At 39.1% G+C, this 24562-nt stretch overlaps 1 protein-coding gene across 1 annotated transcript in view; it reads right to left on the reverse strand.

The window, feature by feature from the left end:
• Window positions 1-24562, reverse strand: part of adamts2 (ADAM metallopeptidase with thrombospondin type 1 motif, 2) — an 84271-nt gene that overhangs the window by 36299 nt on the left and 23410 nt on the right. Inside the window, exon 3 of the mRNA XM_036588047.1 lies at window positions 18212-18383. Coding sequence (XP_036443940.1) covers window positions 18212-18383 — 172 coding nt within the window. The remainder of the gene's footprint in view (window positions 1-18211; window positions 18384-24562) is intronic.

The following is a 24562-nucleotide window of genomic DNA, read 5'->3' on the forward strand; positions in this document are numbered from 1 at the left end:
ACCGCGACCCAGAAGGATAAGCAGTTTAGATGACGTGTGTGTGTGTGTGTTTGTTTGTTTGGTGATTTTTTATGCTATGTATTCAATATATCATACAGTAGTATGCAAATATTTGGGAACACCTGGTCAAATTACATGTTTTATTTTTTATTTGATTTTCAAATCAAATAGACTCTAACACACCTTTTATATGACTGTATGAATCATTCTATATAAAGAAATAAAGCTTCAGCATTAAACAGGTGAAGGCTCACATCAGAACAGGAAAGTTTATCCAGACTTAAAAATGATTTTTATGAGTTATTTGTATGATAAAAATGTTGCTTGAAAGCACTGTTTGATGAATACATTCATTAAAGTAGAATGGACTGCTGATTATTTTATTATATCATATTTTTATGATTTTTTAAGGTACTGTAGTGTTGGTGTCGAGGAAAAAACGGGGTGAAATGTGAACATAGCCTAAGAATGCTATTATATTCTATAGCAGCCATAAGTACACCTACAATCAAGTCATCTGTCACATGACCTGTATTTCACGAATGAGCAAAGCTATGGAATCAGAGAGCAAAGAAAAACAAACTAATTGTGTAAGTCAAATGCGTTAGACACAGTCTGTCAACTCCAAACACAAAGACTTTCTTAAGTCTCTTTCATAACTGAGTCTTCGCAATCTCCACGAGCTTCTTCGGCTTGACCTCTGATATTGCTGATATATGATACAAACACAAACACTGCGTCAACACAGAAAAGCATTCACATTCAGACACATTAGCACTGAGACAGGACGCTCAAAAAGGGAAAAAGTGCAAAAACAGATGGCAGACTGAGACAAGGCGACTGCACCAGTTCACTGATATGACTGGCTGTGGACCAGCTACACGATATGTACTGAAGTCACTGATGAATGTGGGAGTGTATGAGAGAACCAGCTGTGATGCGGTTACCTGAGAGAGCTCACACAGGCTGAAACTCATTTAGCCCTGTTGTGAGAACTGAAAATAGTGGTTAAAAAACCAAGGCATGCTGATGAAAGACGTTAAAAGACCTTACTGCATTTACAACCTGTTGAACAGCAGTTGAAAGACAAGCAGTTACAACTGACACAAAATACCCATCATGAGATACAGCACGGACTCAAGAGCACCGTACATTATGGAAAACAGCTCACTCCTTGGAAAAAAATCACAGAAATGCAAATACTGAAATGATATAACCAATATGATCTACTTGTTGAAATGATAGAACTAATATAATCCAATTTTGCAATATACAGTAATGTGCAAAAGTCAGAGACCCGGCTCATACTTCACTGATTTCATTTCCAGTCAAAATGGCTATTAAGTTAAAGTTATTCATTTTTAGGAGATGTTTTAGATATACCACATTCCACTTGCATAAAAGTAATAAAATGATAAAAAGATACAGAGAAATAGACAAAATGGGACTTCTGGTAGACCACCAAATCTGTCTCCATCAGATAAACAGTACTTAAAGCTTTCATTTTGTTTCAGATCTGAAAAAGCCCTCAGGTGTTTCTGTTGACCTTCCTAAGAAGGCAGCTCGATGTTAAGAGCAGCTGTCAAGAAGCTGTTACTGAGAAAAGCAAATAGACAAAAAAGAAGAACATTTACAAAACAAAGAAGTTGCTTGTGTTCTCAGAACAATGGACTGACCACCCCAAAGTCCAGACCTCAACATTACCCAATATATCATTGCGATTAATTGCAACCAACTTCTAAGACTGACCTTTGAGGTGTGTAAAAATATTCCTGCAGATTTCTTTGAAAGACTGAAAGCAAGTCTTCCAAAAAGAATGGAAGTTGGAGTAAAGGGTGGACACGTTAAATACTGTAAAATTAAATACTGAAAAATTTGTAATTATTAAGGTTATTATTCAGTGTAGTTTTTTGTTAAACGTATGTCCTGCTTTTTTCCTGACACTGAAAACAATAACTACTACTGAATGGCCATTTTGACAGGAAATTAAACAAACAAAACGTGGCCTCTCAGTGCTGTATATCTTCTTTGAACGTACAGGTCTGCTCAGCCGCAGGCAAAACCACTCAGAGTTAAACTGACTCTGTGAACAAAACCTCCAAGACGAGGAGACTGTATTAACACGACAGTAAACAATATGATAATAAGGCTACCAACTCATGAATAAAAACGCCTTCAATGGAAAAGGCTATTTGGAAACTTTCTGAGATGAATCAGCACTTGGACTTTCACAATCTCTTCTCATACGTTTCTAAATCAGCTAGCTTATTAGCATATATGCTCAGAGTGCTTGTTTAGCCTAATTTAGACAAATGTTCAGACCTCTTCTGTAAGATTGCTTAAATGCTGTTAGGCTCATTTTGACAAATCTGCAGTACCTCTCAAGTATAGGACTTTTGGGGTAATTTATGTAAATGTAGCCCATAAATGTGATTAAGAGTGAGATGCTCTTCACTAATAACGCTAACTTAGGGAAAGGCAAGGCAGTGTGTGCCCCATGATACATGACAAAGGGCCTTTGTTGCTTTGATATGATTTCACTCCTATTTCAGCTCCATGGGCTCTGCAATAGATTAACCTCTTGCAACCTCTGATCAGCCTGATGTTGAAACAGTGCGGCTCAAATCAGGTCATCTTTTCCAGACAATACTGCTCCCAAGAATCTGTCAGCAAAGCAGCCTTTTTTTACATAAATAACTGCTTTAGAAATGCTCCCTAATGGTTTGTTTCTTGAGCAGAATTACTACCAAAACACAGTGAAACCATGATTTAAGTATTAAAGTGAATAAGTTCAGTGTAAGCAGTGGGAACCCCACAGACAAAACAGGGTTTTACCAGGTCACATGCCTCTATAATAGACATGAGCCATTCCTTTGCCTCTTTCTGAACTCTGAGCACTGGTAGAGCACTGGTAGATCTAAGAGAGCAAAAAGCAAAACCAGAACCTTCCCTTATAACTCACTTTTCAGAGCTATAATCCTAATAGCGGTCAAGGTATGAGTATCATGCTTAACTACGAGACCTCAAAACATCAGCAACAACAGGCCAGCACGAATTTTAGCTTTGCTTCTAGTTCAGGGCAAAGACCATGAATCAAGGTATTCTCCAGGGTTTAAAAGCTTAAAGCCAAGACTTTAAACACCTGATGAAGTCAGCAGTTTATCAGCCCAGGCCTGCAAACTACAGGGAATACACAGCACAATAAGCTCTCCAATAGCAAGCCCCTGCATGCTAATGGATCATGGCAATTGTGTGACCAATTCTGATATATGCTGAGTCTAAATAGCTTATAATCCTTTACTTAATTGCAATAAATAATCATCAAAATACTCTCTTTGGCCACATTCTGAATTTGCCATCTATCCTGTTTAATCTCCATATCATAAAACCATGGAAATCAGATAACAATCCAGGCAACCTGAGCCTGATGCCACAATCTCAGTTTCCCTCAAGCTTACGACCAGCTTCTACTACCATCAAAGGTCCAGTTTAGCACACTCCTACTACACAATCACTGCCACAGTCAACCGGGTATCACAATGTCAGCAGACGTCCACTTAAACACCACAGTCATCATATTTCAAGGGTAAAAGGCTTCAATGCACCACTGTGTACTTGGCCAAAGCCTAAAAATAGAAAGCTACAGAAGGGCCATGTGTTTGTAGGTGCTGTGCTGATGAAGAGGATGTGGCTCTTACTGTGTGAGTGTCATTAGTAGGCTTATTTTATAACGCAGGGGTTTCCAGTGCCACTGCAAGGGCCAACTGACCAGGGCTTAGCCTCCGATGACTATCATATCTAGCAGTTACAGTTAGACTGATAGAAACTAATTGACATTGTGGCATATCCTCCAATCTGAGGACCTAAGCTTGACAAAATCAAGCTTGTAAATGCTTGAGAATGATACAAGATAAGTAAGATATCTGAGAATATAATGGGGCAGTATGTCACAATACAAAACCAGAACTATGTATGGCTTGGTTGTGTCTCAGTTTCTGTTTCCCATCATATAAGGGTACCTATCACCTTAGGAGCAGTTCTGAGGAGTGCTGTGACAGATCCTGTGACAGTTGTTGACCAGTTAATTGTCTCAGGATCTCTAGCTCCATCCATTCATCTTTGTTCAAGGAGGGTAACCAAATTCAGCACTACAAATGTCCGTTCTCAGTAATCTGACTATTCAAGTATCCATAGTGAGTTAGTGAATGGATATTCTGTTAACTACAGAAGGAAAAAGCCCCCAAAAAGATTTTTACATGATAGCACTGGTGTTGAGAGTTTAAAAAAATCAGTAGGATAAAACACTGCAGCACACAGAGGAATATATTTGAAAACATGTCACGAAAAATAGGCAAGGAAAATTGGTAGGTTTTTGTGTTGAACAAGTTATTGAGGTTTATTCTTCGTATAAGCTAATAAGATAAAGCTTGGCAACACATGCAAGTTCAGGCATTCATCTTTTGCAGTAGCAAAGTGTGTTATATTATACATCCTTACATCATGAGTACATAATACCAGCAAACCTGTCACATTTTACAGTCCTGTTAAAACAAAAATAGGCTGTATATTTGGATATTTACAAACATGGAGCATAACAAACACACAAACTTTGACTTCAGTATTGAAATTCTGGCACTATGAATGGTTAACTGAGAACCCGTAGCAAAAAAAAACAAGGACAAAAAAACAAAGCATACACAACAAGAAGCAAACTATGCATATACAGACATAGCCCAGAGGTCTCCAGGCAACACACACGGCTTTTGGAGTGGTCCAGCAAGATTACTGGCCAGATGGATGCACAGACACTGGCTTTAGGAGTCAAAACAAAATGCATAACTTGGCATTTTCAGCAGGGCTGGCAGATGTGACTGTTCAAGCAACAGCCTCTGAAAATAAACATGGAATAAATCTAAAAAAAATATGAACTGATGTTGGGTGTACAAACACAAGGGGAAAGCCAAGAGGAGAGCATCAAATTACAGTCATAGTGAGACATACAACAGCTGAGTGCGGAAAGAGATTTATGTCTTGAAATCTACACTACAACAAATACCACTGCAAGACATCAGCACTGCATCCATTCTCCATGTGCTCCTTTTGGCTTATATCAGCTATAAACAATGGTGTTCTATGCTACGAAGCAAAGTTTATCAACACAACTCCCAACATTAAAGGGCTCTTTGACAAAATTGCTGGTGGTAACGCAGATCACTACCATGGCTGGACTGTAAGAACAGGCTTTTAAAAGACTGGAAAGTGAGGTAGGGAGGACTAGCATTACCTATAATGATGCTGGAAGCTGATGCTATGCTCTTCATCATTGTTAGGATTTTCTGACAAAGTATTTCTTTAACAAGCCTGCGATTGCTTCCAGAATCCTGCAAACAACTCAACTTTTTATTAACAAAAACTGCCTGTGCTTCTGAACTACACAGGAAAGCAATAATGGGATAATGAAAAAATATGTCGAAATGTATTTTCACACAAAAGACAACATATAAAAATAAAGGCATCAAAATACAGAATATTTGTATTCTGACATGTCATTTTATCAACTGTTATGAAATTTGCGTATTTTAAATACATGCATCAGAAATACTGCTTATCCTTAAAGCAATGTAGCCTATGAAGCATACAGCGTCATCTAGCATAGATTTTCACAGTCGAATGTTCAGCTACTTCTCAAACTGTGATAAACTCTGTCAAACAAATCATCAGAGATCCATTCAGAAGATTTGCAGACGGCCCCTTGAACTTATTTAAATCTGCTGCCAGAGGAGTTATGACATGTCCATGTCTGCCACAGAGAAAGTGTACAGAAACAGAGCTTTCTCTGTGCTACCATGTTTTGTAAAAGAAGCACAAGACGTACCTTATTGCTGTACATACAGTGAATTTTGACTTATGACTTATATTCCTATTCATGTGTTTCCTGTTCAAAAAGGCTGTTTGTCAGAATTTTCAGCTTTGATAGATCACATTCTTTACATATCAAATAAATGCAACGCACTTAAAAATCAGGTTATTAGCAGACAAGAGCAGATTAAACGGCAGAAATCACCACGTTTTGCATCAGCCTTAAAGTGGTAACTCTGAGACTTACTATTACCTCAGCATCATGCTAAATGAGGCACTTGACAGTTAAGGAGAATAAGTCAAATGACTAAGTCATGGTGTTTGTTTAATGAGCTGTATCACACACTTCCTTTCCTTTGAGCTTTGTTCTTTTAAGTCAGCATCTTTTTCCCTTCATCAAAAATAACTGCACTGGTAAAGAAAAAAAAACCTTATTGTGTCTGTATTTAGCCCATAGGGGTCTGTCACTGGGGGTCTGAGCAGTAAAGAATTGTGGATCTTATCAACATGGTTTCAAAGGTTCTACCCACAGTCAAAGCGGTGGCAAGAGAAAAAAATGGAAAGTGAAAGAAGAAGCATCCAAATATCAGTCCTAGAGCTTGACAAAAATGACATGGTTGCACTGAGCTGAATACTTTAATTCTTGTTTTATATCATAACAGAGCAGTGAAGAGCTGTATTTCTCTTCAGTCTGGTTATGCTATGTTTTTGCTGTGTTGCAGTAAAATGTTAAAGTTGTAGTAAAATGCTTAATACTGAATTCTGTATTAATGTGCTTTGAAATTCATCTCAAGCAAGTCAACTTCCTCTTCATGGCCCCCATGTCCAAACCGATCAAAATGTGCATATTATATATACTGGTTACTCAACAGAAAGGCAGCATGTGCATAAATTGCTAATGATTTGGGTGCGTGAATAAACACGTTCGAAAACATGAAAAGACAATTCAGCTTTTTATTGAAGAAATTTACCAGCAAACTAGTTCAGGAGTCCTGTTTCAAATCACTAATGGCCAGTGTTGAGGTATTTACTACAATAAGTAATGTATTACAAGCTACAATTACTTCTCTCAAACTGTACTGGGATTACTTTACTCATTACTTTCTAGACAAAGTGATCACACTACTCATTACTTCACTTCTACATTACTCTCTAAACCCTACACACATATGTACCAACTGCACAACAGAAAATGAGAAAGTCTGTTTCAACCACTTAAAATAAAAATATTTTATCATAACAATGAGAACATTTCTCATTTACAACCTCACAATCTGAAAAAGTCTGAATATTTAAATGTATTTTTAGATTTTTATTTGTATTTATTTATTTATTCATTTTTTTACTGTTGGACTGCAGTTTGGACTAATTCAGTAGAATGGTCAAATTATAAGATAGCAAGTAAAATTATGATAAGGTAATTCATAATCATGAGATACTAAGTCAACATTATGGGAAACCATCTCTATATGATGAAATCTCATTATCATAAGATATCAAGTCATAATTATGAAATATTATGTCATAATTATGATATTTAACCAGTCACATTAAACATCATTTAAAAGGCCTGATGATAAAAACGATGAACGGCTGAAAACCGACAAACTACCCAGTAGAAACGTTCTAGACTGCTGCCTCGAAATAAAATCTTCATGGATAAAAATTTTTTATCCATCAGTTTCAAAGTGTCGTGATTATATGCTTCGACAGATCGCTTGCTGAGTTTTCAGCACTTGCACTGTACTACTTATATTCACAATTAAAGTCGAGTAGTCAGCTGACACAGGTAGCATGCACACAAATTACATACATGAACCAGCAGGGATAATATATAGAGATAATTTATAATTTAAATGCACTACATGTATTTTTTGTGCAAATGATGCAATTCTCATTATGTCAGTAGCTGTAATTACAAGAATTTCATCACATTAATTACTTTGCTACAGGAACAAGTGATCACATTACTCTAATACATTACTGTGTGCTGCATTATGTCCAACACTGTAATGGCACATGTAAATAAGAGAAAAGAGTGGCAGTACTTCACAGCATGCACACTGTAAAACATACCAGTAATTGTTTTTAAAATGAGCAAATATGTTCCCATGACTCTATTTGCTCCTAACATCTCTGTAAATCTGGTGGTGCGTTTCATGAGTCCTTTTAAATTAGCAGATATTATGAATATTTCTTCCTTTTCTATTAAGTTACTGTGCCAAAAGATACAAAGTTTTGTTATGAAAGCATCAACGTGAACATGCATAAGTGCAAGTTTCAAAATGATGTACATTGTGCCTCTCCATCAGCAAATAAACTTTCTGACCTCATTTTCATAGCTGTCTCATAACATACTCCATGAGCACTGTCCTACCACCAGAACCACACCTCAAACAGACATCCCCCCATCGCTCTCAGTCAAAACACACGGCCAAAAAAAATGAGCTTAATCACTGTCTTTTCCACACAACACAGTAATCACAGTACAGAACTGCAGCATAGCTGAGGCTGTGCTAACCCTAAACAGTTAGACCAACAGCAGTGGAAACAACAGCGCTGATCACTGCAGGAGCAAACGGCAGGCTGCCATCTGCATAAGCCATTCTGTATAGGAGTGTGTTACAGCGAGGGCTGAAGGGAAGGTGGATACGGAGCAGAAAGGCAGCACTGGAGGAAGTGAACTCTCATCCAAAACACTGGGCCAGGCCAAAGGCTATTAGTCAGTGGAACAACTGGAATGTTGTTATTTCAGGGCAGAGAGATATTTGAATGAAAAACATATGTGTCACCCACACCCACATTAACACAGGAGTCGCCATCATTTCAAGTATATGCTTTTTCAGTACTTATTGTTATAACCTATTTGTCTATGTATCATAATGTGTGATATGTCTGATAAACATACACTATATTGCCAAAAGTATTCACTCACCCATCCAAATCATTGAATTCAGGTGTTCCAATCACTTCCATGGCCACAGGTGTATAAAACCAAGCACCTAGGCATGCAGACTGCTTCTACAAACATTTGTGAAAGAATGTGTCGCTCTCAGGAGCTCAGTGAATTCCAGCGTGGTACCGTGAGAGGATGCCACCTGTGTCCAGTTATGAAATTTCCTCGCTACTAAATATTCCACAGTCAACTGTCAGTGGAATTATAACAAAGTGGAAGCGATTGAGAACGACAACAACTCAGTCACGAAGTGGTAGGCCACGTAAAATGACAGAGCGAGGTCAGCGGATGCTGAGGCGCATAGTGCGCAGAGATCGCCAACTTTCTGCAGAGTAAATCGCTACAGACCTCCAAACTTAATGTGGCCTTCAGATTAGCTCAGGAACAGCGTAGAGAGCTTCATGGAATGGGTTTCCATGGCCGAGCAGCTGCATCCAAGCCTTACATCACCAAGCGCAATGCAAAGCATCAAATGCAGTGGTGTAAAGCGCCGCCACTGGACTCTAGAGCAGTGGAGACGATCTCTGGAGTGATGAATCACGCTTCTCCGTCTGGACATCCGATGGACGAGTCTGGGTTTGATGGAGAACGGTACTTGTCTGACTTCATTGTGTCAGGTTTAAAGTTTGGTGGAGGGGGAATTATGGTGTGGGGTTGTTTTTCAGGAGTTGGGCTCGGCCCCTTAGTTCCCATGAAAGGAACTCTTAATGCTTCAGCATGCCAAGAGATTCTGGACAATTTCATGCTCCCAACTTCGTGGGAACAGTTTGGGGACGGCCCCTACCTGTTCCAACATGACTGCGCACCAGTGCACAAAGCAAGGTCCATAAAGACATGGATGAGAGAGTTTGGTGTGGAAGAACTTGACTGGCCTGCACAGAGTCCTGACCTCAACCCGATAGAACACCTTTGGGATGAATTAGAGTGGAGACTGTGAGCCAGGCCTTCTCGTCCAACATCAGTGTCTGACCTCACAAATGCGCTTCTGGAAGAATGGTCAAAAATTCCCACAAACACACTCCTGAACCTTGTGGAAAGCCTTCCCAGAAGAGTTGAAGCTGTTATAGCTGCAAAGGGTGGGCCAACATCATATTAAACCCTATGGATTAGGAATGGGATGTCAGTCAAGTTCATATGCATGTGAAGACAGACGAGCGAATACTTTTGGCAATATAGTGTATATGGCAAAATAATATGATGTTTTGAAACCTCTAGCTAATCTGCTAATCAACTAGTTTGATTATTTTGCTTACCATAGGCCCGTCACAATTATTACACTGTCTCATAGTAAGCATCTAAGCTGACCATGATTTTTTTCCCAAGTTGTTGGCTGTCACAATCATATGATCATGTTGCAACAAGCAGAATGTGAATTGGCTGTGTATTTATCAGTTGAGTTGAGGCAACTGCAAGTAAATAAAAGAAAGTGGAACACAGTTACTGGGACATGTCATCTTCTGTCTTCTGAAAAACAAAATGTTCTAACTTCTGACTAGTGCTATAACACCTTTAGAGGGCAGCAGTGAGAACTCACTGTTGTCCTCTAAACTTATTTGAGCTCATGCTGTGTTTGTTGTCAGTCAGGCACTATTAGGTATCAATTGCTTGGAAGCAAAATATCTATTCAGGCTTGTACCTGTAATACTTGCATACAGTCAACAAAAAAAAAACAAACAAACAAATAAATTCTTAATTACAGTTATTTATATAATAATTAATCGTAAGCTAAACTGTCATGACTGTGATAGGTCTAGCTTTGGGCTCCAAATCTGCACTTTTTCAGTGCCTATGTTATTTTTCTATAATGTACCATTTGTGTTTGTATCATCTCATTATTAGATGATATTTCCTTGTGACACACTCAGCCAAATGGCAGCTACCAACTTTTTCTGTTGTTTAAACTATGGATATGGACTTCAAGCTAGCCCCAGTCAGGCCATATATCACCATTGCCAAAAAAACTAAGTATCTCCAAAGTGGTAACTTTATAGAAGAAGGCAAAAACATTCTTTACTTTTAATGTCAGTGTAATGAGTTTTTTTAGTATTTCTATTGGTCCATTCTGTGCTGTGGTCAAACGATGCAGAAAAAAAAGTAGATCCTTTTTTAGACAGTGATGATATGTTCGTTAACCTGGGCTAATGATATGTGGTAAATGTAAGCAAGCAGACTACATTACATTACTTATTATATCTGTTAAATATTTTATTCAATAAAGCCTGAAGCAGTGCACATGTGACACAGTGCTGCGTTTGTTTTTAATGGGCTGTGATTTTAGGTTTGTTGATTAGTGATAAATCACTAATAACAGTTGGTTATCAGTGAAACGAATTAGTCAAAATGCGCACCCTAATTGCTCTCTAATGACATGATTTTATGACTGTATTTAGCTTTCCAAGTCATAAAATTACTAAAACGTCCCATGCTTTATTTATAAGGCAGGTTTTCTTTTAATAATTATTAGCAAGGCTCTGCTGGTACTTTTGATGTCCCAAAATCCAAAGTAGATTTCTGCACAAACGACAGATATGATCTAGCGCCGAGCGTTCTGCTGCATTAGATATTCTGAGGCGTGTGTATGTGTGTGTGGGAGGGTTAAGGCTGAGATGTCAGGGTGACTGAGGTGTGGAGAGACAAACACAGATGCAGAAGAGCCACTCTGCTCAAACTGGTGACGAGGCAGGCAAAAATTAGACTAATATTTTAAGCACCAGCCCAGCTGTGCACGGTCACCAACTTCATATTTAAACATATTTCTCCTCAGTTTTTTTTTAATCTACACTATAGATATAAGACCCAAATACCTAATATGGGATACCAGATGTGAAAGTTCAACAGATACAAAAGGCTGGATTCCCTATTGAATTGAATGCTCAATAAAATGCTAAAAAAGGGACGCTAGTAGAGAAAAACTGAAGCAGAAGTACTGATGATTCAGTGCCGCAGAGGCTGGACCCTCTGTCTCAGGTTTCAGGCTTGGTGGAAAAAAGGATTTTGTTGTGTGTGATTTTGCAAGTCATCAAAAAACCTATCCTTTATTGAGATAAGTCCACAGCGCACAGAATGCTTAATCATGATTTAAGAAGGGTTCCAAGAAGGCAATAAATTTTACAAAATTATACATAATCATACAATCTGTTTCTGCATTCAGTCTTTTTTTCCCCCCTCAAATAATTAAATATAATTGAGTTATGGCTGCAAGTGCTTCCAAGTGTCAAAGAGTGACTCAAGGTCATGGCTGTAAACAGCGCACTGGAAGATAAATACTAACAAACAGCTCAGACAGAGAAACCTAAACAGAGACAAAGCCAATCTCTCTGGTTTGCCTTTAGTTTAGCTTATAATGGCCATGTGTAGGCAGAACACAAAAGGCATTCTTAAAGCCTGACTTGTCACTGTTCTCTCTGCTTCATTCTTCCTCTGCACAAGTTTTACAGTAACTCTGAGTTTTGCCCTTTTCGTGTCTGCCAAGTGGAGCTTAAAATCCCATCAAGTCTGCCACGTAGACACAGGCTGCCTGAGTCCAGGCTTGGCTGCAACATGTCTCTGCTGGATTTCAATATGAGCTTCAGCCTTTATACACACACCACACACACACAGCCAGATCTGCCTTCATGCAAGTACATACCTACACAATCGGCATTCAAAAGTTTGGAATCACTCTTCTGAATAACATACAGTGTTGGGATAGTCATCCATTACAAATTACTGATTACTTCTCTCAAACTGTAACGGGATTACTTTACCTACTACTCATTACTTTATTTCTAGGTTACTCTCTAAACTCCACACATATCTATAGCAACTGTACAAAGAAAAACCCAGCAGACCTCTCAGTTATTTATTAACAAAGAAACAGCCATCATTTAAAAGTCATTTATCATTAAAAGTCATGATCATTGCTGTCATTATAACTCCCTTTGAACAAGACACAGCCAGCTATGCTGATTATTATGATTGTGATTATTATCAGGAAAAAAGTAGAAAACATACCTTTTCTACACAAGATTACACAGAAGCCACAGCAACTAAATAGACTAGCATTGTTTCAGTATTTATTGTATCCACCTTTTGCCTTTATTACAGCGGCTATACCAGGGTTCAGCTCTTTTACTGCCCTGTTGTGACTCCACAGCAGAATTAGATTTCTAGGTAAAAAATAAAATAATCCTAAAATAATCCTGAAGTCAGCAGGCAAATGCGAAGCTGACTTCAGCCTTGTAAAAAACAAATGTTGAAAGACATTTTACAAGAAACTATTCCACTTTTAAGGAAATGTATCCTGTCAGAGATGTGAGAAAAGAGGCTAAAGCTGAGCTAGAGCTAAAGCTTAAAGTAGAACAAAGGAAGTCTGCATTTTCATTTATATTATATTTTTAGCCTACACTAGAACATTCTCACGTACTGAGACATATTTGCAGCCAAGATTGTAAAATGTTGTGGCTCCCAAGATGGTTTGATTTTTATTGAAAGGACAAAATGGCTCTTCTTAACAACCGAGCTGCCGACCTATACCGAGCTGGTCTATACTCTTCAGAAGTTTTTCAAGAAAATCTGCAGGGATATTTTTCTGCTTCTTACAATCCGAGCAGTCCCAAACAAATTCAGTGATGTTGAGGTCTGGGCTCTAGGATGGACAGTCCTTTTTTTTTTTTGACGTGATTTTTTTTTCTTTTCTCTTTACAGCTGCACATCCTTTCAGGACCAGAGCGTTTTTTCAGATCTGTAGTAAGAGGTCTATCTAATGGTGATCATTCTGGTGGTCTACCAGGTCTTGCTAAACAACTTCTTTTACTTTGAGTTTCCCCTTTCTTATGTAAGAGATTTATATTAATTTATCTTGAAATATCTTCTGAAAATATAACGTGTAGTTAATGGCTGTTTATTAAATAAATGAAACATGGTCTTTGCATAGTATATACCAAAACAGACACATATGCCTGCACGCACACACACACGCCAGTCAACGTTTCTACACATGTCTCTTTACTACACACAGCCAGTTGTTTTGTTATTGTTAGTCTTGGGTAATGTTATGTCTGCTCTGCTAGGTTACAGATGTTGCAGTACACAAAACAACTATAACACCACGCATGCACTGCTGTACATTCAGGAACACTACAGGGTCTGGGTCTATGATAACTGCACCCAAAATCTATTCAACTGAATCATTCCTTTTACATTAGCCTCTAAAACAACATATGATGATCCAAAGTAAATCTGAGATGCCACTGTGTCCCACTTCAAAGAGCAGGTGTGAACAATTACTCTAAATGTGGCCTCTGGGAGCAAAGATATGGCTCTAATTAAACAGCTATACCTCTAAAGTCAAAACATCCAGATCCCAAAAGCAACACTCCATCAACCTTTAGCACAAATATTCCACACAGTTTGAGATAAACTCAAAATAAAGCCTTCCTAACAGGTTAATGTCATTGTATTATACACAATGTTTCCAGTTTAATAGTTACCTAACTTGTAACTCCAGCAACATTTATATTTATGGCTATGCCAAAACCATACTGGTATCTTCGCTGTGCTGAGAATTGCTAAGAATGTCACACCACCCAAATAACATTTGATCAGCAGTGGTCTTAGGGTGGGCATTCTATTAATAGACAGGGTAGACAGCTACAGTCACTAATTATCTGCCTATAAAGTGCACCATACTAACATCCTCAGAGCAAAGAATTTAATTCTCATTCTCAGTCTTTTTAAGATCATCTCTGATAGGCTTCCAATATTACTCACTGATTTCATAGGGTAATCTGAATACTTCTGCCAACTGATTAGGCTCACTTTGTTTCTTTTTTATTTATTGAAAACATTTGGTGCATAATGAAATGGAAAATATGACAAAGGAGACCCTGAACTGCTGAGCAGCTGAAATCCTATGTTAAGCAAAAATGGGAAAACATTTCACTTTCAAAACTACAGCAGTTGATCTCCTCAGTTCCCAAACGCCTACAGAGTTTTGTTAAAAGAAGAGGTGATGAAGCGCAGTGGTAAACATGTCCCCGTCCCAACTTTTTGAAAGGTGCTGCTGACATCAAATTCAAAATGGGCATATATTTTTCAAAAAACAATACAATTACTCAGTTTCAACATTTGATATGTTGTCGTTGTACTATTTTCGATTAAATATAGGGTTGAAATGATTTGCACATTATTGTTTCTGTTTTTATGTACCTTTTTCACAGCATCCTAACTTTTTTGGAAATTGGGTTGTGAAAAGTGCTATAATAGTAAATTGGAATTTAGATGAAATAAACCTCTATGATCAGCGTACCTCATAAAATGGCCATTAGGTGTAGGTACAAAATAGGTGCATTTGGGGTGGAAATGGGCCACCACAGAACGGCATTCCGGCTCAGGTCATCTCACAATGCAAGCTTTCTCACCTACGTTAAAGCCAAAGAAGTGGACTGTCCAATATTGACAGCCTTTAGCTCTTTTCCTAATGGACAGGCTTGATTTTGAGCTAAAGTTATCTGGCTAAATTGAGAAATCCTGCTTTGTAAAATACGTCCCTGGTGTTCAATCAAAGCATTAATGATTATGATAATGATAATGAAAATGCCAAAGCTGGTTTATATGGAACAATCAGTTAAAACACTGTTACTGGCAACATGCAGAAAAGGTGTTTGTTCTTTCAGCTTCCACAAAAAAGGTCAGTGATCCCTGATGTAAGGTGGTAAAAATCATTTAAACCTTCAGCTCTTAAAAAAGCCTTAGTATTTCTCAAGAAATGCATTAGTTTAAAGCATTTATTGGTTGACTATAAAAGAAACATGCATTTTAAGACATGTTTTTGTGGCAACAACAAAAAACAAAAAACAAAACAACAACAAACAGCCTGGGCTCCCCCACTAAAACCTGGCCATTTCCACCCCATGTGTTTCTAATAAACTGACAACAGTGTATAATCAATAAACCATTTTTGTGGAATATATCTTCTGTAAATGTACAGAACTGCTCAACCACAGTGAAGATCATTCACAATAAAACAAGTATGTTCAGGTTCTTGTAACAATAATCCTGTGGGTGTACCTTATTAAATGGGTGAGTGTATATCATGTGTCTGTGTGTTTTTGATGTGGAATAACCCAGCCGGTGACACACACTTCAATAGCCCTTCTTTCATTATTTCATGCCCCTTTCAAGTCCAACGACCCAGAAGGACTGGAGCCAAACGTGAAGTGACTTCAATGCAGACGGAGTCTACTCGTGTCCCCCTGGCTGAACCCGGCAGGCCAGAGGCTGAGTGACATGTGAATCCCTCTTAGAGAAGTTTATGACTTCATCCAGCCTGCCCTCCGCTCACACCTCTCCCACACAGTGCACCAGGGAGTGGGAGAAAGAAAAGGGAGAGAAAGAGAGAGAAAGAGAGAGAAAGAGAGAGAGTGAAAGAGAGCAGGGTGGGATCAGGGAGTGCACACATAGAAAAGCTCAGAAGCTAAGTGCGACAGCCCCAGAGACCAGAGACCTGTGCTAAACTGGACCAAGTTTCAAGGTCCTGATCCATTCTCAGAAAATCATGAAGGTCAAGATTAGCTGCTAAGCTTATATAGGAAACTCAATTGTTGCTGATATAACTAAGAACTTGTCTGATTATTAACAGATGTGAGCAACTAAACTAGTAAAACAGATTTGACAGAGATGCAAAAATGAAAAAAAAAAACAAAAAAACAGTGTGCAGCCAAAGAGGGTATCCAGTCACTAACAAAGGTGCTTCAAGGGTAAGGTCTCCAAAGTACAAAAATGAATTTCCAAAGCAGACTTCTGTAAATTAAACGGCTTTTTAACACATTGCATTATTTTCTAGAAGAATTCCTTAGATAATAATTTTTGTACAGATTACATTTGTACAGATTGAAATTCCAGGAGATTTTGGTGTATGAGAACTTTTCACATGGTTTTTAATATAAAACTCTGCATCTATGACTGTAAAAGCCTTGCCAAACACATGTTTTCCTTCTAATGTACTTTGTGGCTTCCCAGCACCAGCCATCTAAGCAACGCTACATCGCAGCTAGGTGGCATCTTGGGCCAGTCATCTAATCAATATTACACTGCAGTTAGGAGGCTTCTTGGGCCAGCGGCCTCAGCGATGCTACACCGCAACTTTGAGGCTTCGCGGGCTGGCCACTTAAGCAACACACTGCAGTTATGAGGCTTAACAAGCTGGCCATTTGAGTGATGCTACACCAAAGCAACATGGCTTTTCAGGCCGGCCACCTGAGCGATGTTACACTGCAGTTATCAGGCTTCTTGGGCCGGCCACCTGAGCGATGCTACACTGGAGTTATGAGGCTTCTTGGGCTGGCTGTCTGAGGGATGCTCCATTGTAGTTATGAGGCTTCTCAGGCCAGCCATCTGGTAGGGAGAAAAACTTCACAGACCACACAGACAGCTGACCCAAGAAGCCTCATAACTGCAGTTTATTGTTTATTGTTACTTGTGTCTGTTGTTTCTGCTGTAAAGCATCCTTGTAAAGCATTTGCTTGTATTCTCTGTGGCTCAGATCATGCCAATATGTATTGTCCTAGTGAAGTGTTTGACTCCAGCATTAAAACATAAAATTCTATAAAAAGTTTATATGGCAATGCTGACTGTTGGCTGTAAATTCTTGAGTTGATCACAATGCTATTGACTTCTTGCATTGACTTAAGACAGGTAGGTTAGGATAAACGAAGTTACAACTGAATTACATTTTTGCAAGTGTTTTCTATTTGTAAGCATCCAAATGATTTCATATGGAACCTTTTTTGCAATGCATAAATTGAGTAGCCATCCCCATCTCTGTCATTCGCACTGAGATTTCTTATCTTGTGCGAATCGATCATAAACATTACAGACGTTAGTGTGGTAGAATTACATTACCCCATCTCCCCATCTCCCCATGTACAAATTCAACCTCGTTTCCAGAAGAGTTGGGATGCTGTGCAAAACATACATAAAAACAGAATGCAAATCATTTACACATAATTATGTATATTATAATTGAGACCTTTGCATTGTCCCCATTTTGAATTTGATGCCAGCAACACGTTCCAAAAAAGTGTTGCATCACCTCTTCTTTTAACAACACGCTGTATGTGTTTGGGAACTGAGGAGACCAATTGCTGCTGTTTTGAAAGTGAAATGTTTTCTTGTTCTTGGTTGATATAGGATTTCAGCTGGTCTCCTATGTCGCATTTTTCATTTCATTGCCGTTTAGCCAACATGGGAAATGCTTGGAAGAAGCTCCATACAAGTGGCCTACATCGAGCTATTAGCCATGCTAAGGAGGAATAACCACCAACAACATGATTTCCCTCGGTCACTGTAGCACTAGGCATCAGGATGCAAGTGGAAGGCTGCTGTGTGGACAAGTGCAGGAGAAGCAGTGCTGACCTCTGGGGGGGAAATCATCCACGTGACCGACGGCCGGTTTCTTTATGGCAGAAGAGCGGTAGAGGATGTGATGTCGTCCGGCTCCTCCCTCCTCCTCTCCTGTCATGTCGCCTCCTCCTCTCTCCAGCGGCTCGATAAAGAACTCCTCCTGACCTGCACGGATCATCCCCGCCTGACAGAGCGAGAGTAAGGGAGTGAGAGAGTGAGCGAGAGAAGAACAGAGATGGAGAGAGAGAGAGAGAGAGAGCATGACCAGACATATGCAGAGACAGAGGAAGAGAAAGAAAGCAAGACAGACAAACAGAGAACAGAAGGGTAAAAAAAGAAGAATGAACATTTCATTCACAGACAGGTACAAAAGCTTGCGCGTCAAGTCCATTAAGCAAAGCGGCTCCAGGAGCTATTTCTGTATTCTCACTATATCATATTTTCAGCGGCTTTAGAAGAAACCCTCGGGCAACCTGATCTCTCGATCGATCCATCCTCCGTCTCCACCTAAATCATGTGCAGAGGCAGCAGCCCTCATTAAAAAATACCCAGTGACCCTGCCGGCCGTGGCCAAAAACAGAAGCACGCTCATATTCCCCAAGAACCTGCCATTTTGTACCCAGAGCCAAAGGTAACCTCCCTGTGTTTACACAATTAAACAGAACGAGTGGTCAAAAGAGATCGAAGGCAAAATAGAGAAATGGGAAATTCAAAGCGTGAAACGAGATCAATGCGAAAAATGTCTTCTGACTGCAAACTCCACTGGCAGGCTGATATGCTTGACAGTTTCCTGTTCAGTTCTCACTGCGTCTGGTTAAGGTTGTCTGTTTGAATGACAGGGTGCGCTCCAGTGCCTGAGGCGCCGTGTGCATAATAAGCAGAAAGAGAGAGAGAAAGTGGGGGTGGGAGGGGCTGTGGGAGTGATCGATCGAAGGCCAGAGACTGGACCCATCACGGTACCTACAACTTTTTCCCTGGCAGGAACCAAAAAATCAGGGTCTTTTCCCAATGCTTACGTTGCAAATAAGCCATAGCCGACTAATCGATGGCCTCATTAGTATTGTGCTATATTGTGCTATAATATTGGGGAACTATTTAGTTTACTAAATTAATTAATACACTTTCTCATCAAAATGTGTTAGCATTCACCAGTGACATAAACAAATCATGAGCTTAAGTGAGGCGGACGTTTTCATTCTTCTTGTTTATTACTGCAGATGTTGATGCAACCTTTCGAAAATATGGGGGACGGAAACCAGAAAAATGCAAAAAACCCAACTACACATGTAATTCTTGGTCCGTTACTGCAGTAACAGACAACAGTTAACCCTAAGCATTTTCTATACAATGAGCAATAGATAGTAAACGTGTTAGGGTCTTTGTTTTTAACTGTAAAGTGCTGCCATTTCTTTACAGCCGTGTTTTGCCACAGAGTCAGAAAGTTTCATTTACTGTTTGCTGTTAATTTTAGCTAACATTCCTCTGTTTCTTACTAACAGAGCATTTTTGGGGCTGATGTAGTGATCTAAAGTGTTCATTAGAAATTACTAAAAACAAGCGCATCACTAGAAACAAGTGCAATGGTGCAAATTGTAGTGCCCTCGAAACCTCTCTGGAATTCCAGACATGAGTAATAGAGTCCTAAAAAGTAACAAGTAGCTATGCCCTGATTTCCAGCTTGCACTTAGGAAGAAGTGGCTGTGGCCCCACCCCACATTCCACCTAAAAAGGTAATGGGTAGGGCTCAACAATTAGCTCCACCCACAACATAGCCCCACTTGCGTCTTCTTGTGTCTATTCCAGCTTGTGACAGGTTAAATTCACTTGAATCGTGATGATTAAAGCTCCACCCCTCAGTTGAGAGCCTCGGCAAAGGCCGCTGAGCTAGATGTTTAGCTTGGCCTCCCAGGACAAATTACACAGAAAGCTGTCCCTACCTCCTCCCTCTCTCCCACGTCCCCGGGGGGTTCATTACAGAAGAAATCGACACCGCCATACCCAGGGGTAGCCATCCCACTCAGTCACAGCTTCCTAGAAAGTGCTGACAGAAAAGCCAGGCACACACTTCTGTATTCTGTGGAAAACCTCGCAAATTCAAAGCTCTCAAGTCCTCTCTACAGTGGCATGTTTGTAAAGGGTTGAAGCATCCTTATCAAATAGCCTACTTTAGTCATCAATGGAAAATTTTTTTGGAGATCAGTGTTAGATCAAAATGTTGTAATTCCATTAAAAAAAAATTGTACATCAATTTGAGAACATCAGCTGTCATTTATATTGTGCTGGCATTTAAGGATGAATGGCCAGTAAAAAGGTCCACAGAATGCATTAATTTACATGTACTGCCTTCTAGGCCTTCAAAGAAGGCCTAATGATTTCTGTGAATTATAAAAAATGCATGTCTGTAATTTTCAGTTCATTTTTATAAAAAAAAACATAATTCTCCTTGGAATTAGATAGACAAAGCCAAGCTATCGCAGACATTGGTCACATGGTTAGATCTTCAGGAGGTTGACAGAAGGCCTTACACATTAGATTAACTACCGACATAATCAGAATCAGAAACCTGGAACCAGAGTAGCCAAAAAAGCGTCACTCTATGCCTTTCTGGAAATCCTGTAGCACCAAAAAGGGTTATGCTATTATTACAATACAAGCTTGTTATAACAGAAGAACCCTTTTTGGTGTTATATAGATCCATCTAGAGCACTTTCTCCATCAATCTGAAGAATGCTTTTACAATGCAAAGAACCCTTTAATCATGCAAAGAGTTCTTTTGTGTTTTCAAGATTCTATTTAGAACCATTTTCTTTACTAAAAAACCTCAAAGAACCATCTTTTTTAAGGGTGTAATTAAGGTATAGGGCCACTGAAAGCAAAATGTTTGTAGTCTAGAAGTCCAAGTCAGTTAAAAGTCTGAAATGTGACTGAACCAATTCAGCAGAATAATCCGTATACAAGGTCAGGTACATGTGGTGGACAGTAACGAAGTAAACATAATTTGTTACTGTACTTAAGTAGTTTTTTCGTGTATCTGTACTTTTTCGTGTATTTCCATATTTGGTGACTTTTTACTTTCACTCCACTACATTTTAAAGTCAAATATCTTACTTTTTACTCCACTACATTATGAGAAATCTGTCATTCCTTTTGGCTTATGTGTGCATAAAAATGTAACATGTCAAAACGAAAGAGTGAAGCAGCACATCAATCGAGGTACAGCACGCACTTTGTTTTGAGCTTGTTTTGACCTGTTGGACATACCTACCCAGTGCAAGCATACGCTTTAACATCAGTGTCACAGCGTTAGTTTGGGGGTGCCTATTCCTACATAAAAGATGGAAGAAACTGCTTTGTAAATAGACCACAATATAGATATATGTACACATATTCAGTTGTGACTGGCATGTTTCTGTTTTCTGAATTTATACAAACACTTTTTCATTTTATAGTAAATTTGTTTTTGCTAGTTTATGTTTATGAACAGAGACCTACAGATGCAATATAGTAAAGGAAAACTCATTTGTGAACCTGTGTTTAAAGCAAGATTTTTATTAAACTTTTTTTTTATTATTTATTATTTATTTTATTAAACTTTTTTTTTATCATTTTCTTTGGGATTTTTACCCAGTTTTCTCCCCAATTTAGTCGTCGCCAATTCCACCCGCTAGTTAGGACCCCCCCAATCACACAATATTACCAGCGCTAGAAGGGTGAAGGCTAACACAGGCTTCCTCCGAGACCTGTGAAGCCAGCCACCGCATCTTTTCGAACTGCCGCTCACGCAACGTCATTGGACATTTGAACGCGCTCGGAGGAAAGCGCCAACCGCCAGATCTGTTATGTCAGCTAACAGACGCCTGCACTGACTAGCATTACGTTGAGTGATGGGGAAGGAAGGGGGGGTCATCCTACCCACCCAGAGAGCGAGGCCAATTGTAGCATCACCAGGGATTGAACTCGTGATCTCCTGAAGATAGGGCCAATGCCTAGACGGTTGCGCCACTCGGGAGCCCTAAACTAATTTTTATTTTAACTAAGTTGCAAATAAATCTTAAACCGAAACGTAGTTTGTTCGCAAAACGTTATTTCATGGCCACTCGGTTCTACCTAATGGAAATTGTTTGCCTTCAGTGTTTCGTGCCTATGATGATTTTAATAGATATCAGTGTCAGACTAATTAATGACATTCTATTAAAAGATTGGTGTTACAAGAGTGACGCGGAGTATTTTCACCTAAAATGAGTTCATAAAGCAAGAGGCTTGTTACAAAATTATAATAGGACATTAGAGCCATAATTAATCTTTTAGTACTTTTACTTTCGATACTTAAGTATATTTGAAGGCAAATACTTTTGTACTTTTACTCAAGTGGAGGTCACTGGAGTAATATTTTACCTTGGGTATCTCTACTTTAACTCAAGTACATGATTTGTGTACTTCGTCCACCACTGATGTCAGGTATAAGATCCAAACAAAATAACAGAATTTGGATTCAAGCTTAATCTAGAATGACCAAAAAATGTTTTAGTGAATTGTGAAAAAAAAAAACAGTTCTGGCTCCTTTTCTCCTTTTCTTGAACCATGACCCCATTCAAATGTTAACACAGCAGTTATTTCAGTAGTAAATTGCAATGACACATAACTATTTTTTTCAGCACGCATTCAAGCAGCCGATTGAAAAACTTATAAACTAACATTAGTAGGTTTTACACAATGATTGTAAAAACAAGCGCTTTAGATGGCTAATCTCTTCCATTTGGACTGCTTGGAGCAAATTCTGTCATCTGAAATCTATCACTATTAAAAAAAAGACTAATGGAAAAATATTCAGCTGGTGCCTATCTGTTGGCTTCCAGAGTCCTTATAAAAAGGATCACGTAAGCATGGGATCATTAGTAAAAAGTTCTGTTTGTTGCACATTAGCAGCATGAAGAAACACAATGTAGGCTATCCAACAGAACAAGTCGAGCCTGCTGCTCCGTCCAAAACACCAGGAATTTGGTCCAAATCCTCTTTATCAGAGAGACTGCTATTTAGCAAGCTCCGCTCTGTCAAAGAGTCACTTCCTGCCAACACTGAGGTGGGGGAGAGAGCATGAGAGAAGTCAGATGGATCTCTGACTCTGTTTGTGTGGGGGTATGTGTGTACGTGTATGTGTGTGTACAAGATGGACAGAACAGCTCTGGGTGAGGATGGAGCCAACACAGAGACTGCCCCCTCATTATCCTTCTGGACACCTGCCACTTTCTCTGCCTCTAACAAGGAAGCCACAACAACTGTCCCTGCTACTGTGAGTCTGTGAGTGTGTGTGTATATATCCATGTGTTGGTCTCTCAGTCTGTAGTGTTGGTGAAGTGTCATCTAGCTTCCTTTGTATTGAAGATTCTGATGGTGATGTCAGCAGCTCCTTCCACGCTGCCGCAAGGTGTTTCACCCAAAAGTCTCATTTGAGCTGAAGGCTCAAAATGCTTCTGTGAGTCACTTCTCAAAGAACTGCTCAACTTAGGGATCAGGTCACCGCAACATTAGGTTATGACAGGATAATAAACAAGTCAAAACACTACCATTGCATCATGGCACTATGTACGATTTTTTTGTTAAAATTGAAAGAAGCAGCATTGCTGAGGCAGGAGAAAAAAACATATAAATGAAACTAAAATATAGTGTGTGTGCACTGCTGCGAGTCACACTGTAAAGCCTGAAAAACTCATTTAAAAGTTAGAGGTGTTGGGTCGGATTTTGCAGGAGTTCTTTGGACTATGCCATACGTCTATACATGTTAATGTCACGCACAGCCTCGAAAAAATGATCTGCCTCAATGTGTAGGTGTCAAATGCTAAATCAGCATTACACTGACAAATATATGAGGACAACAGTAGATTATTTGCTTACATCCTCAGAAGACGCATCCTCTACCAAGTTTTCATTGAGTTCTCTTAGAATTTAATTTCAAAGCACTCGCAATCATCACAGCACAACTGGCATTACAAAACGTACACATGTTGCATGCAATTACACATTTTCACGAGAGGGCTCCAAATCCCCAAAACTTACATTGTGCCTTTTAATTGATGTGCTATTAAAGTACAATTCTAAAGTGGCAAATTGGCTAATTAGCTATTTTGCTTCCAAGCTGTCAATTGACAGTAGCTCCCAACTGAGACCATACACAGCTCAAATACACAAACTAAAGGTGTTAAACATCAATTAAATAAAAATGACTCACCACTGCCCTCTAGAGGTGCTATTAACAAATAAACAAGCATTGCTCACCGTTGTCCTGTAAAGGTATAACAGCAGTCAGAAGTTGGAACTTTTGTTATTTGCACAAGACTCTTTAAGTATCTCAGTAAACATGTTGCT

This window comes from Colossoma macropomum, unplaced genomic scaffold, assembly GCF_904425465.1.
Source record: "Colossoma macropomum unplaced genomic scaffold, Colossoma_macropomum, whole genome shotgun sequence".
Lineage (NCBI taxonomy): Eukaryota > Metazoa > Chordata > Actinopteri > Characiformes > Serrasalmidae > Colossoma > Colossoma macropomum.